General features: G+C 39.3%; 1 protein-coding gene across 2 annotated transcripts in view; it reads right to left on the bottom strand.

The window, feature by feature from the left end:
• MTF1 (metal-regulatory transcription factor 1) overlaps nucleotides 1-13,577 on the bottom strand; it is a 15,099-nt gene extending 1,522 nt beyond the window's left edge. The window contains exons 1-9 of one of the 2 annotated variants that reach the window (XM_009328206.1): nucleotides 13,118-13,577; nucleotides 6,015-6,253; nucleotides 5,464-5,595; nucleotides 4,830-4,903; nucleotides 4,162-4,295; nucleotides 3,228-3,335; nucleotides 2,139-2,241; nucleotides 991-1,547; nucleotides 18-84 (exon numbers count right to left, since the gene is read on the bottom strand). In XM_009328206.1, the coding sequence (XP_009326481.1) occupies nucleotides 18-84; nucleotides 991-1,547; nucleotides 2,139-2,241; nucleotides 3,228-3,335; nucleotides 4,162-4,295; nucleotides 4,830-4,903; nucleotides 5,464-5,595; nucleotides 6,015-6,253; nucleotides 13,118-13,531 (1,828 nt within the window). In that variant the 5' untranslated portion in view covers nucleotides 13,532-13,577. The remainder of the gene's footprint in view (nucleotides 1-17; nucleotides 85-990; nucleotides 1,548-2,138; nucleotides 2,242-3,227; nucleotides 3,336-4,161; nucleotides 4,296-4,829; nucleotides 4,904-5,463; nucleotides 5,596-6,014; nucleotides 6,254-13,117) is intronic. The other variant, XM_009328207.1, reaches the window with a different exon arrangement.
• Between the last annotated feature and the right edge of the window lie 41 nt (nucleotides 13,578-13,618).

Below are 13,618 nucleotides of genomic sequence, written 5' to 3'. Positions count from 1 at the left end.
TTCAGTGTCAAGCTTACCTGTGTTACCAGCTACTGGTAATGCAGTGGTAAAAAAAACCTTTTCTACTACTTTTGGAACTTGTGGCTTTAAAGAAAAAAAAAAGAAAAAAGTGTGAGTTGATTCCAATCAAATTTCTATTGTTCAAATTCTAAACAGCTGCAATCAAAAGAAACAGCTATACACACATTCCAAAGAGAACACCCAGGAAAAGTAATAAAAAAATATAACATTTAGCTTGGTTCTGGCCTATGTTCTGGCTATCCCAAAACTCAGAGTATTATTTCAGTAGTCCTAAAGATGGGGAGTGATCACCCTCCGCACTACACGCTTGTTAACACAGCTTGTGTTTTTTGATAAGTGAATGAATGAATTCTTGAAAAACTGCTGTGCTTGCTCATACCACTTGTGCCTGCTGCCATTCACTCTTGACCATTTGCAACTGAGAAGGTCTAAAGGTGGCAAGAGTATTCTTAAAGATAAAACACTTGAAGTCTCAGCTATCCAGATTTACTGGAGAGCCAGAAACATCCTGTTTTCCCAGAAAACTTTTCATTATCTTTTTATCAGGCTAAATTAGGAAAAGACAGATTACAAAATGTCTAAACACAAACTTTGCAGAGTTTTTTGTGCTTCTACTTGTCAAAAGTAATAAATTAAAACCCACATATAATCTCAGGCCATGTGGTGTGCTGTCCTGGATAAACCAAGCTGTTACCTGCTGTGGGAAGTCTGTCACTGGGGAAAAGAAGAAAGCGAGATTTTTCTGCACCCTGGATTTCTCTATCTATTTTCTATTTATTTCTCTATCTTATTTTAGGGGCTGCATCGGTGACATGTTTATACACATTAACATGATAAGCATTATACAATACTGCATCCTGGTTTGTACCTTACAGTCACAGGTTTGATCCCCTTCCTTTCCAAAAGCAAGAACTCTAGGAGGAAGAGAGATGGTTCAAGCTGTTTCAAAGCTATGCCAGATATACTAACCATTTGTTCTTGGCTTTGTGGAGAACCAGTGGCACCATTTAAGATCCATTGTAAGTTTTGCTCTCCCATGACAATGCTGGACTGCAGAATAGCGGTGCTCTGAGAAGGAGTAATTGTTATAGTTGGATTACTGGTCAGAACGGAGTTCGCACCGACAGGCACAGTCTGAACTACAGCTGGCAGGGGCTCAGTGGCACTTGATGCTGTTGGGGCAGATGCCCCAGCAACCACTGAAAGTCCTTGTACAATGGGCTGTGGCGGTGTCTGAGTGTGCTGCAGGAAGTCTTGGCGACTGGCTGCAAACTGTGTGCTGTGAGGAACAGGCACTTCTGGGGATTGTAAAACAGTTGCAGGATTTCCAAATGCAGCTTGCTGTGAGCTGGTTCCTATGGAGGAGGGAGCAGCAGGTGCTGCTGAGGCTTGTAGTGCTGAATGCGAAGGCTCAGAGATGCCAAGCTGCAGTACAAGTGGAAGAGACAATGATGCCGAGTCTCCTGCAGAAGGCGGAACAGCAGTGACTGAGTCTGCATCGCCGTTAAAACCTTCAATCAAGGCAGCTGCCAAAAGAAACAAAGAAAAAATAGGAATACATCAGTTCTCATAAGATCTGAATAAACAACTTTTTCAATGAACTTATCAGCTAGCTGATGGATTTTTGCTAAGTAAAGCATTACCACTTTCACATCTTCAGACTAGTGCTCAAAAACATGTAACACTAGACAGTGAAATCTAAAAGTAGGTCCAAATTCAGGAAGCTGGTAACACTGAGTACTACACACAAGCTGATGAGCCTCATTAGCTCTCTCTAAGAAGCCTTTTTATCAGCAGGTTTGTGCAGCTACATCAAGAGAGGAAGCTTGAAAACAATGCTTATGTGAGAAGTCCAAGAGCATCAATGTCAGCATTGTACGACAACACGCTGTAAATACTTGGTCAGTTCCCCTGTCACTGCCTGAGCGTTACACCGTCTGTGAATACAATGCATTTCCAACACAAAAGAATTGCAACAGTGAAGTTAAAGTCCTGTTTGCTACTTAGAGTTATGTGGGGCAGTAATCTTCAGTCTGAAATCCTGAATTAAGTACATGCACGCAGAGGGGGAAAACTGTTAAAAAGCTCTCTCAAAATAGTGCAGATACAATTTGTACCTGTCTGTTGAGAGTCGTCGTGATTTGCAGTATGATCTGGGCTCTGAAACATAGACTCGAAGATGCTTGCTGGTGAGATTGTGCTAAGGTCTTGTCCATGTGTCTGGCAAATAGAAAAAGAGGAAGACATCAGATAATGTTATACCTCAGTCAAGTAGCATATGAATGTCAGAAATACCTCTCCAATTAACCAGCCACCTTCAGGAAAGGCAACATGTTTCACTTACCTAGTGTGAAATGACACTTAGTTTTTATTACCCACAATCAAATTTACCAACATAATGAGCAAATCCTTACAAAAATAAATAAGTACTTCAAAAGTAAAATATATTCTTCTACATCCACACTTTGTTTAACCCTTATTTCTTGTAATACTCTGTTAGAAACAGAAACAGACATTAATTTGTTCTTGGCTGTTTGTGAAACCTTTTCTGGAGCAGAAACAAAATAGCTCCACCAAGATTATATCCTGGACTATGCACTACTGTCACCCACACTGCTCTAGGAACAGAATATATTAAGAAGCTGCATACTGCTTCCACACCAAAGCACAAAGAATGACAGTCTCATCAGTATATAGTTTTCCTCTGTGTAAAGTTTAAGCTCAGTCAACGGTCATCAATAAGCAAGAACGTTATTACGGTAAAATCAGATGCAGAGCCTTTAAAAACAGGTTGACTTAAGCACTGCATATTTTGGAGGAAAATCCCTCTTTCACTCGGTTATTCTGCTTTTAGACAGAAATATTTATTTTTTGTTCCAACATTCCAAAAAGGACAGCAGTAATATGTCATATTTACAGGCTCAATAGGGTGTGTAAGAAACATATGTTTTTTGTCAAGAGCCTCCTGCAAACTGCCACAAGACACACAAAAAAAGCAGTATTCAGTACATCGAAAACAATTCTATCCAAAGTCACTTATTCTGTGAAAGAGTACATCTCCTTCACTAGCAAAATGAAAGCCTAAAGTAGAGCATGCCGAAGGCCTGAACAAACGAGACAGAAGCCACCAGCCATATATATCTAATCTGCTGTGTTCTAGGTGACAGGACAAGCACATTGCCAGAAAAAAGTAGAACTCAAATTACAGGTGAGGCAATTCCAGGACAGTAACTCACTGGATTAGAGTTCTCCCGCAATTCTGAGTCTGTTGATATGAGGCTTAAGTCACTCAGACAAAGTGAGTGGCTCGTATCCTGTAAAGAAAAAAAGGAAATTGAGTTATGTATTAAAAAATAGTGTCAGCAATGTTTTAAATTACTTTTTAGAGTCCATACAACTCTGTCTATGCAGAATTTTTTTTACCTATATGTGACCCAAGTCTGAGTTCTAAAATCAAAGGAGCAATATTAACTAAGCAAAGGATATTTAGTAGCTATCAAGGATTCTTAACATCTTTCACATTACTTCCAAAAAATTAAATAACCTAGGATTTTAAATTGCACAGGAACAAATCAGCCTATAGAAAATAAAAAATTTAAACCTTAACAGTTAGTATTTATTTTACTTCACATGCTTATTACATAGTATTGATTAAAACATAAGAATCTACAAGGAAAGCATGATAATATATATAATAGCCTATAAACTTGTGTCAGTACGTGGCATACTCAAAGCAGCAACAGCCCAAGTGTTAATTTTAATGCAATTAAAATGAATAGACAAATTTAGATGAGCTTTTCTAAATAAAACTTGGTAACCAAATACCATACTAGAAGTTTCAGAAATACTGATCCCACTGTTTATTATCAGCACACTGTAACACAGCATATGAGAATAAACCCTACACTGCCACCTTGAATGCCAGCAATTTCAGAATTGAAATTGAATTCTCAGTTCAAAAAAGAGGCACCCATGGGTTTCTTCATGGGAGACGGGGCACCAAGTAGTTACAATTGCCTTTGAAAATCCCAGCCTTAAATATTATACCGTTAGAACAAGCTACAGACCAAATAATTTCCTCCCCAAAGTATGGTTTTATCTCCATCTAATACAGAAGCATTAGGAAGAAGTGCTACTAACCTCAGATACATTGTTATTGGGGAGTGCATTATAGGAATGTCCTTTCTCATGACCTTTCATGTGACTCTTGAGACTATACTGTGTACTAAAAGTCTTCTCACAGCCGTTACTGGGACAGAAGAAGGGTTTCTCCCCTATAAGCAGCACAAAACACATATAACACACTTACAAACATTATATCAGACATGTACTTTTAAAGCACCTAGAAGAATATTTCATACAAACAAGATTGTTTAATGCCACTTCACGCATTCAGCATTCTTGGGAGCCTTGCAGAGAAAAGCTTCCATTTTACCACATGAACTGACACAAGAACACAACATTTAATTTTTATGCATCATTACTGATACATTTGTGAAACATGCTCATGAAATTCAAGACCTGTCAAGCATAAATGGAAGTGCATAAATGGAATATTGGGGATTGCCCTGACCCAGGTGCAGGGGTTTGCACTTGGCCTTGTTGAACTTTGAGGTTCACATGGGTGCACTCCTCCAGCCTGTCAAGGTCCCTTTGGATGGCATTCCTTCCCTCAAGTGTATTAGCTGCACCACTCAGCTTGGTGTCACCCACATATTATATGTAAGTATAAATACATATTAGGATTCTGAGAGTTAGTATAAACTGAATAAGCTCAATTAAAGAAAAAACAAACCCTTGGGACTTACCAGTATGTGTCCTAACATGTGTTTTAAGGTGGTGGCTTGCAGCAAAAGCCTTTCCACAGCCGTCATGCTCACACCTGAATGAGGCATCACAGAAGAGTTAGCATCAGGCTTCTTTGATGCATTAGTTACAACCTTAGATCACGCTTTCCAATAGTCCCAGGACTCTGAAAAGCAGTCCTAATGCTAATCTGTGTTAGTAATCAGGTATCTCCCACAGCTGCTGTGCATGCTACACAGACTATAGCAGGGCTCTGAATAGGACTTTAAAATTCAAGCATGAAGTCAGCATTGGGGGGGTGGGCGGGGGGGGGGGGGGGGGGGGGGAGGGCTCCTTCATGGAATAAACATTGCATCACAGCAGAGAAGCAGCAATATGTTTTAAAAAAATGCTCATCATGGCACACATTTATGTTTAGAAAAGTAGCTTGACTATTCTTGTCTTTGAAGACAGTCATTTCATACACTTTTACAGGCAACTGAGGGAGCTCTAGAACAAACATGCTCAAATGCTAGCCACCTTCACTTTTTTCTCATGAGAATAGCTTTTCATTCAGGACAGTAATAGCTGCCTTTTGGCACACGTGGCCCATTACAGAAGTCCCACAGAAGTAAAAATTGCCATCCAGCAACTTACCGAAATGGCTTTTCTCCTGTGTGTGTTCGAATGTGCTTCCTCAGGTCACTGTGCGTTGTGAAGTATTTACTGCAGCCTTCTGATTCACAGTTAAATGTTTTCCCTGTGTGAAGCCTCTGATGTGCTTTCAACCTAAAAACCATGCCAAAAAAATTCCTCTTACGACTTGTAGTATGAGACAGCCTCTACCTGAAGCAAGCAACCCATTCAGTCAAATGTGCAGGACAGGATCAAAGGCTTAACATTCTGAATTGAAGGTAACTAGCTTATGAAAGTAATTGATATCACTTCCAAAGTCCTCAAGCAAATCTGAGAATTCGTGTGTCTGTGCACCATTTTCAATACTATTGCAATATAAATAAGCTAAGTATGTTATCATAGGTTCTGTCATCCTACTCTTGGTACAGCACTTCCACATTTTGGGGAGTTTATATTCATATCTGTATCTGGAAGAAGCGTAACAATTGTATTCAGACACAAACAAAAAGTAGATGCAACTTGCTAAACAGCAACAGCCGCATCTACAAGAGAAATAGGCAGAGACTTCCTACCTGTACAGTGTATTGAATGCCTTTTCACAGCCCTGCACATCACATTCGAACGGCTTTTCCTTAGTGTGCACTCGAACATGGATTTTGAGGCTGTAGGAGGTAAGAAAGGCCTTGCCACAGCCTTCTTGATTGCAGACAAAAGTGTATTCCCCACGATGTGTCTTTTGGTGAGTGCGTAGGTTTCCGGCAGTGCTATAGGTGCGCGGACAGCCCTCAAAGGTGCACTGGTATCTCTTAACCTAAGAGACAAAATGCTGCATGCTTAATAATTTTTAAGCATTTCTGGAATCCAGACAGGGTAGAACTGCAGTTAAACGTCAAAGACAATGGAATAGATTTTGACCCCAAAGGCAAAAAAAAATTGCCGTTTAATTATCAGATAACTTAATATTTCTGCTGCACTATGTGAGGAAGGAGTGGCACACATGGGAAAGCAGACTGACCTTATAGAACAGTAATCTAATAGAGGAGGGAAAAAAGGAAAAACAATTCAAAATGTTTCTAGCTAAAAATCTGATAGAATAGTTGGAAAGGACACTGAGAGACTCTCAAACCTACCCGCTATTCCTATACATAGCACCTGCATTTCACTCAGGTGCTTCTAGCAGAGGTACTTATTTATGGAGGAGGAAGACAAGGGAAAATGTACTTTCACAACCTGACCCTCAAAAGCACTGCCCTGTGTACTGAATTCCTGTTAACACCTTGAATGAGAACTACAGTTTTCAGCATCTCACATGGTCTAATTATCAGTCGATTTATTATCTCGAAAACAGCCTTCATTTTGTTTTGTTCTTCTCTTCTGCGTTTACTTAAATAGTCAATGCCTGAAGTGTAATGAGTCAAACACTGATGCTTTACATCAAAAGGCAAGTGTTACAGATTTCTCAATCAGCTATCTAGGTCACCAGGAAAAAATTTCATATTGAACTAGATTTAGTAGCCTTCCCAGCTTCTGCAACAGGTGGAAAGAGACCATGTAGAAGCTTCCAGTGTGCAAGTCATAACGCTTAATTGAATCTCATTCTCTCTTGTGAAGTAGAGGAATAAGCCATCTGATATACTTGAATAAATTTATCTTCAACATTAATTATCAGACTGATGGCTTTCATTTGACTATTGATGTTGAGAAAGCTTAACATCCAAAAGTGATTATAGAGCCCAAGAAAGGACTTGATGTTTGACAGGCAAGAAGCAGAAGAGTATTCCAAAAGTATTTCCATTGATTTGGAAATGTTTAGAAGGCAATGCAAACTCACAACAGAGGAGCAGGAACTTGCAGATTTAGTATTCTAACAACTAGCCAGGAAGATAATACAGCAGGACATAAGCCAGCAATTTTCCTCTTTTCCAAGGCACAAAGCACCTATCTCACAGTACCTAGTATTATTGCTTAGAAAAGGCTGCAGACTGTCTTCAGAAAAACAGATACTGAATTCGGGGTTGATACCAGGAGAACCGGATGAACCTATACATAACCAACGTGTAACATTTATGGGTTTCTACCCATCCCATGACTCAACAATTGTTCTTTTTTCTTTATATACACACACCTATCAGAAAAGAGCATTTGATAATCATGTTTTTCTACTACCACAGCTTGGAAGCTGAGAACAGAGTAACATGGGATTCCTTGACCTATTGTCAGGTAAGTATAAAATCACTTTATTTGAAGTCATGCTCCTCTCAGAATAACAAGAATTTAGCTAGATGTGTTAAGTAGGAGTAACACCAAAAACACACCTAATTAAGAACCGAATATTTTTTAATCCTTCTATAAAATAACTAATTTTAATGCTTTGTGTAATATCACATAAATGAAGGAAACAATGGGCCCTCAGTAAAATCACTATCGAGATCTGTAAATGGCTCTCTGAAACATATTTGTGTTTTGTCCAAAAACTGTCTCCCATTCATATACTACAATGGCAAAAGAATAAGGACAGTTGAGGGGATCTAGAATGCATTATTTATGATGCTAACATTTGCTGGTACTGATGGTGGAGACCGTATCAGTGCTACAAGGTCCAAAGGAAGGTACACACCTTCAGGTTTCGTTTCTCAAACAGTCAAAGTAACAGCCCTTAACAGTGTCAATTTGAGCCACGTGCGCTCAACATTTCCCCTTAAGAGCGTGCCTACTAGATCCTATATCAAGTACCTGAGAACTCAGGCACCCAAAGGATTTTTCATTGCATGCTTTCATTCCCCTCTCTCTATATACAGGTTTAAGGCTTTCATAACAGTAACTACAGAACGAGGGTCTAAAGCACTAAGGTACGCATTTCAGGGCTGTAACAATCAGGTTCCTCAGACCCAGGCTCTGCCTGTCCAGAAGATCACCTCTAGAACAAGGGTAGCCTGGGAAATGAGCTCTTCAGCACGGGCAGGGACTGTGGTTACCTAAACGCATCATCCCAACAGCCTCCCAGGAAGCACTGTGGTCATGTAGTGCCCTGGCACAAACTCATAGCAGGTATAATTTGGGTTCTAGATGGCCCTCCGTAAGGAAAGAGAAGTAAGTAGTCTCTCACTTCCAACCTATTTTGTAGGGGACAAAATTGCCAGTAGGACCCCTTTAAGAAAGCTTTATAAAATCTGAGTATATAGGAGCTGAGCAGTCTCTTGTGTAGTCTCAATCTGTAGCCTCTTGTTGATACCACAACAGGCTGGCATCTACCTTCACCTTCCTTTGATAAAACCTTAGCATATGGAGAATATTAAAGCAGGTTAGACATACAAGAGATCCTTACACAGAGCATAGAAATATAACTATAAAGCTAGAAAGACATAAGGCAACTATAAAATAACTAGCAGTAGTTTTCATTTTGGCTAGTACTGAATTCACTTCCTGCCTCTTAGATATAGTTGATGTTAACAGCATGTTGCTAAATGGAGGTGAGTTTTCCAAGCTATTTATTATCAACGCTTATCTTACTACTCGATTAATCCAGGGAGAAACTTTAGTGTCAAATACAGACTCAGAGACAATTACACATCCAGGAACTAGTTCTCCATGCATTTCCAATTTCACATGACAAATGAGAAGCAACATTATCCCATAGAATTTTAACTACCATGAAACATATTTAGCTATTGCAAAATACAGTAGGGGAGGAAAGGATAGCAGAACTAAATTACAGAGGATGATGAAAGAACAAGTGAAAAAAAGCATTTTGTCCCAGTAAGATGCAGTAAGATTGAGAGAAAATTACCCATATTAAGAGGCTTATTAAAAACTACAGTTCAGGAGCCTTACTGCCAAAACCCAAAAACTTTTCCTTTTTCAAAATACCTTGCCCTGTTGAAGTGCCACTTCTTCCACTCCTCGCTACATTCCCATCTAACAAGGGAGACTGGATTTGTTTGTGGTTTTTTGTTTTGTTTTTATAAAAGGGATGGGGAAGAGGACCTACTCTACACTTAGTCTCTCCAGCTTTAAATAACCTAAAAGCTAGAAGAAGAAAGAAAAAGCTAGTTGAGAGATATTAATTCAATTTCTTCTGATACTGTATTTTATTTAAGATACACTGTTTTCTCTTTATTTCTATAGACACTAGTTACCTAGGCTGCCCTAAGTACAGGAAACACGATGGATTCATACAAGCACATGTAGGAAAATGTCATGTTTGGACTCATGACTTGACAGCCTACCATGAAATTCACAATACAGAGCAAATTCTTGCTAAATCCTTCTCCTCCTGTGATCCAAGGTTTACTATAAAGCACTTAACTTACTATAGATTTGCTAGTCAAGAAATACATGTGTGCTAAAGCAATGAAGTGGTGCGCTACACCAAAACCAGCTCCTAATGCTTACATCTGATTCTCCCTTGATTTTGTACAAGACAGCAAAAAGAGGAAAGATGAAAAACATCAAGTGTTTAAATTGAACAAGTGATCTAGATTGACAGGACCAACAGTAACTTGAAGAGGAAGATATTTTGGAGGTCTTCACATTTTTATCTAGTCACTTAGCATTATTAGAAGCACCATACAGAGAAGGAAGCAGTAATTCCACTGTAAAGCAACTTGCCCTTAATTTACAGTTCAGATCAGGTAAAAGTTATCAATAAACATCCAAGCATTACAATACAGTTACAACATAATTAACAAGTTTGGTTGTGTTGAGTCAGCCAAAACACAAGAGCATAGACAGCTAAAACACAGCCAGGTCAGAAAGTACATTTTATTAGACAAGAAAGGGTACATTATCTTCACCAGGGATCATCAGATTCAGTACAATTTATGTATCAGTACTGAAGTAAGTGTTCCCCCTTAGAGTTTTGAGGCAGCTGGAAATTAACATTTTACATACTGCATTACAGGACATTCTCCACAGGACTTCCCATAATACACAAGGGATTTGACACAGGCATGAACCAACTAAAAATCAGGTGAGGAGTCCGTTAAGCTTTCTAGACATTTAGGTCTAGGAAGTCAAAGAAAAGGATAATATTAATTATTGATTAAGGATTTGGTTCCTAGCTGCCAATGCACATATTTAAAGAAAGATGGCAGTAATACTTTCAGCTTAATGGCCTGAAATATGACAAAGGCCTTGCAGTGCTCCCCCCTTACTCAAAGACCAAATCTTTGTTTCACAAATTATTCCAAGAAGGATACTGCAGACAGAAGCAATACTAGCACCATGTTCTAAGCAAAATAAAACTTTCTGTAAAGCAGCAAAGCATTTTGTTCTCTTTTCACATTAGGAACATTAGCACATCAAATAAGCACTGATTACACCCATAAAATTATGTAGATATTGACCATGAAAGACTCACAGTTCCAGCAGCAAGTACTCAAGACCATTGCCATATGCAAGCAACAACAAAAAAGAAACATGGCAGCAACAGGAAAAACCACAGATGGCTAGGATACAAAGTGTACAGAAACAAGTTGCTGTGAAGATAAAGGCTGTGGCTGCATCACATGCGCTTTTTGCAAAGGACGGTGTGCTGTCTCAGCCAAGGAGTTGCACCAGAGGGAAGCTAGAAGAGTCTTAATTAAACATTTACCTTAGAAGTAGGAACTAATTGTCCAATAATCAACAAGACTGGCAAAAGCGGAGCCTGACACACTGTGCCAAAGTCAAAGGTAAACTGAGCAGCTTAAGTAAACTCATCTTGAGCTTACGAGATTCCCCTTAAATTGCTATTTTTTCTATGTCATCATTGAACAAAAAACATTAATGAATTTGAAATAGAAGACTATAATCACATTTATATAAGACATATAATCACACATATTCTTACAGACAGGATTATGGTGAGAGAAGTATAATATAACAAAAGGAAGTTAAGAGTAATTAATGAAGTGTAAAATCCTCTTTTGCTTCATAAATGTCTAAGACTGACCTGAAAATTTAAGACTTTAAAAAGTTATCTCAAGTGTTAGAACTGCTACAGATGTTTTGGAAGTACCAAAGAATTGGACTGCTGACTTTTAGACATGAGCCAAATCTTCCGGGGTTTTAGAGCTTTCCCTTCCCCGTCTCCAGACAACTTATCAAGCATTTGAAACAACCGGACAAAAAGGGTTTTTACAAGATGGAAGTGTGTCACGTATGCTTGGGGCTTATTTCCACTGCACTCAAATTATAGTGTAACTCCCCACCCCACCCTGACCCAGAAAATTAATTCAAGAGATGGAAAATAAATTCAGGTAAAGGATTTCATTAGGAAATTCCAGGTCTTACAAGCCTTTTTTAAAAAGGAGGGGTGAAGAAATAAAGTCAGTTTAATCGCATGTGCAGTCATCAACACCTATTTAGCTAGTACACACTGTTCTTGGACACTGCAGATTGCAAGCTGATTATCCTACAAAAAAAGAAGAAAAGTACTGATATGACTGACATGACTGACATACAAAAATTAAATATTTTAGCAGCTAAGAAGGTAGGATACAGCAGCTGCTAATATGAATAATAACTGAGCAAAAGGAGTTCCTTAGACTTAAACGGGCTTGTTGAACAAACCTCAGTCCAGAAGTTTCATAACTAATTGCAGAGCTGACCTCCTACAGACCCATTTCCTCACTGCTGAGCGAGCAATAATGAAGGTTCCCCACTAATCTAAATTATTCAGAGCATTCAAACCCAGCTTCCTTTCTCAGCAAGGGCTCATTTCTGCAATTCTTTCTTACACTGAATATCAGTTACACAAGCGTGACTTACTACTACCACTGATACTAGCACAGACACTTGTCTAGATCATCCCTCATTTAACTCAGCAGGGCCGAAAAAGGAGCATAAAGTTGTCACTGCATTGGTATTTCAGTCAACTTTGCATTGCTTTTGCACCTAAAAAGCAAGAATCCCAAGTCAGTCTGTACAGGCCCTCGCCACTCTGCATGCCGGTAGCCTTCATTAGGGAAACAGAATTAAAAGTAATGACCATTCTAAATATGTAAGCTGACTTAAGCTTTCAAAATACAGCAGAAGGTAGTCTAAAGTTTCTGTTATTTTCTTCTCACAGTTTCCCTGCGAGCGACACAATAAAGCTACAAGTAATTTTAAGTTTGGCATCTTCAGTTTCATACTTTAGCTACTGCCAACAGTCTGGAATTTGACCTCTAACTTGGACGCGCTTTTCTCAAGAATGTGGTTAAGCACAGAATAACAGAGTTCACGTTCTTTTTAGTTATCTCTGAACTCGGGAAACAATTGTTCAACCAAAAGAAAACTAAAAGACCACTAAAATCACATAGGCTACTAATATAAATGCATTTTCAATACCATATTCTCCTGCTATCCAGTGTGTTTACCACATGTCAGAAAGTGCTTCCTGGCTGCTTCGCAAGAAGGCAGCAGGATATTAGAGTAAAAACTGATGACACTCGCAGCTTTGCTGCTTACCCACTAAGTGACTGTGGGAAACAGTTACGCCTATTAGCACAAAGCATTACTATCACTAAAAGTAACAGCAGATTTAATGGAGCGTAATTCACTCCACTGTATAGTAACCTTTAAGAACAAGGGAAGCTTCTGTCTGCCTCCCGGCAAACAGCTTTAGGAAAACACATTTTCAAAGCATTTAGGGTCACCAGGGGAAAAGGACTCACAACAAGCGTAAAATTTGGAATCACATTTAGTTACTTACTTCTTTGAGCTTGGTTTCTGGGCATTCAGACTGCAACGTGAGCGTTGCTCCTTCGATATTTCTTGGCATGGGAGTCGAACCAGGATTTATGGTTAGATGAATCTGATCTGGAGAAATAATGTGTTGCACATAACCCTGGGACATTCCTTCATGATCTGCTATCAAGTGAAATCCTTCTTCGTGACCCTCTGGTAAAAAAGGCAAGTGATCGCCACACTGTCCTTCATCCTCATCATCTTCCAACACGCTGTGGTCTTGCTCTATTAGAACGGTTGTCCTGTCATAGACCGTCCCAGATGATGAAGAAACCAGCCCGTTTTTATCAGCAAACCTCATCATATTGTCATCTTGGGTTAAATCGTCTTCCTCCACTTCATAGTAGATAACGTTGCCGTCAGGACTGTTCTCCCCCATGGCTCACCGCCTCTCAGTGCGATATCGTGAAGTGAGACGGCAACGACTCATCTGCAACAGAAGGACGGGCGGCGGGGGGGGGAGGCG

This window comes from Pygoscelis adeliae, unplaced genomic scaffold, assembly GCF_000699105.1.
Source record: "Pygoscelis adeliae isolate BGI_AS28 unplaced genomic scaffold, ASM69910v1 Scaffold387, whole genome shotgun sequence".
In the NCBI taxonomy this organism is placed as follows: domain Eukaryota; kingdom Metazoa; phylum Chordata; class Aves; order Sphenisciformes; family Spheniscidae; genus Pygoscelis; species Pygoscelis adeliae.
Note: the sequence above shows the minus strand (reverse complement) of the source record. Positions and strands in the feature narration are given on the sequence as shown.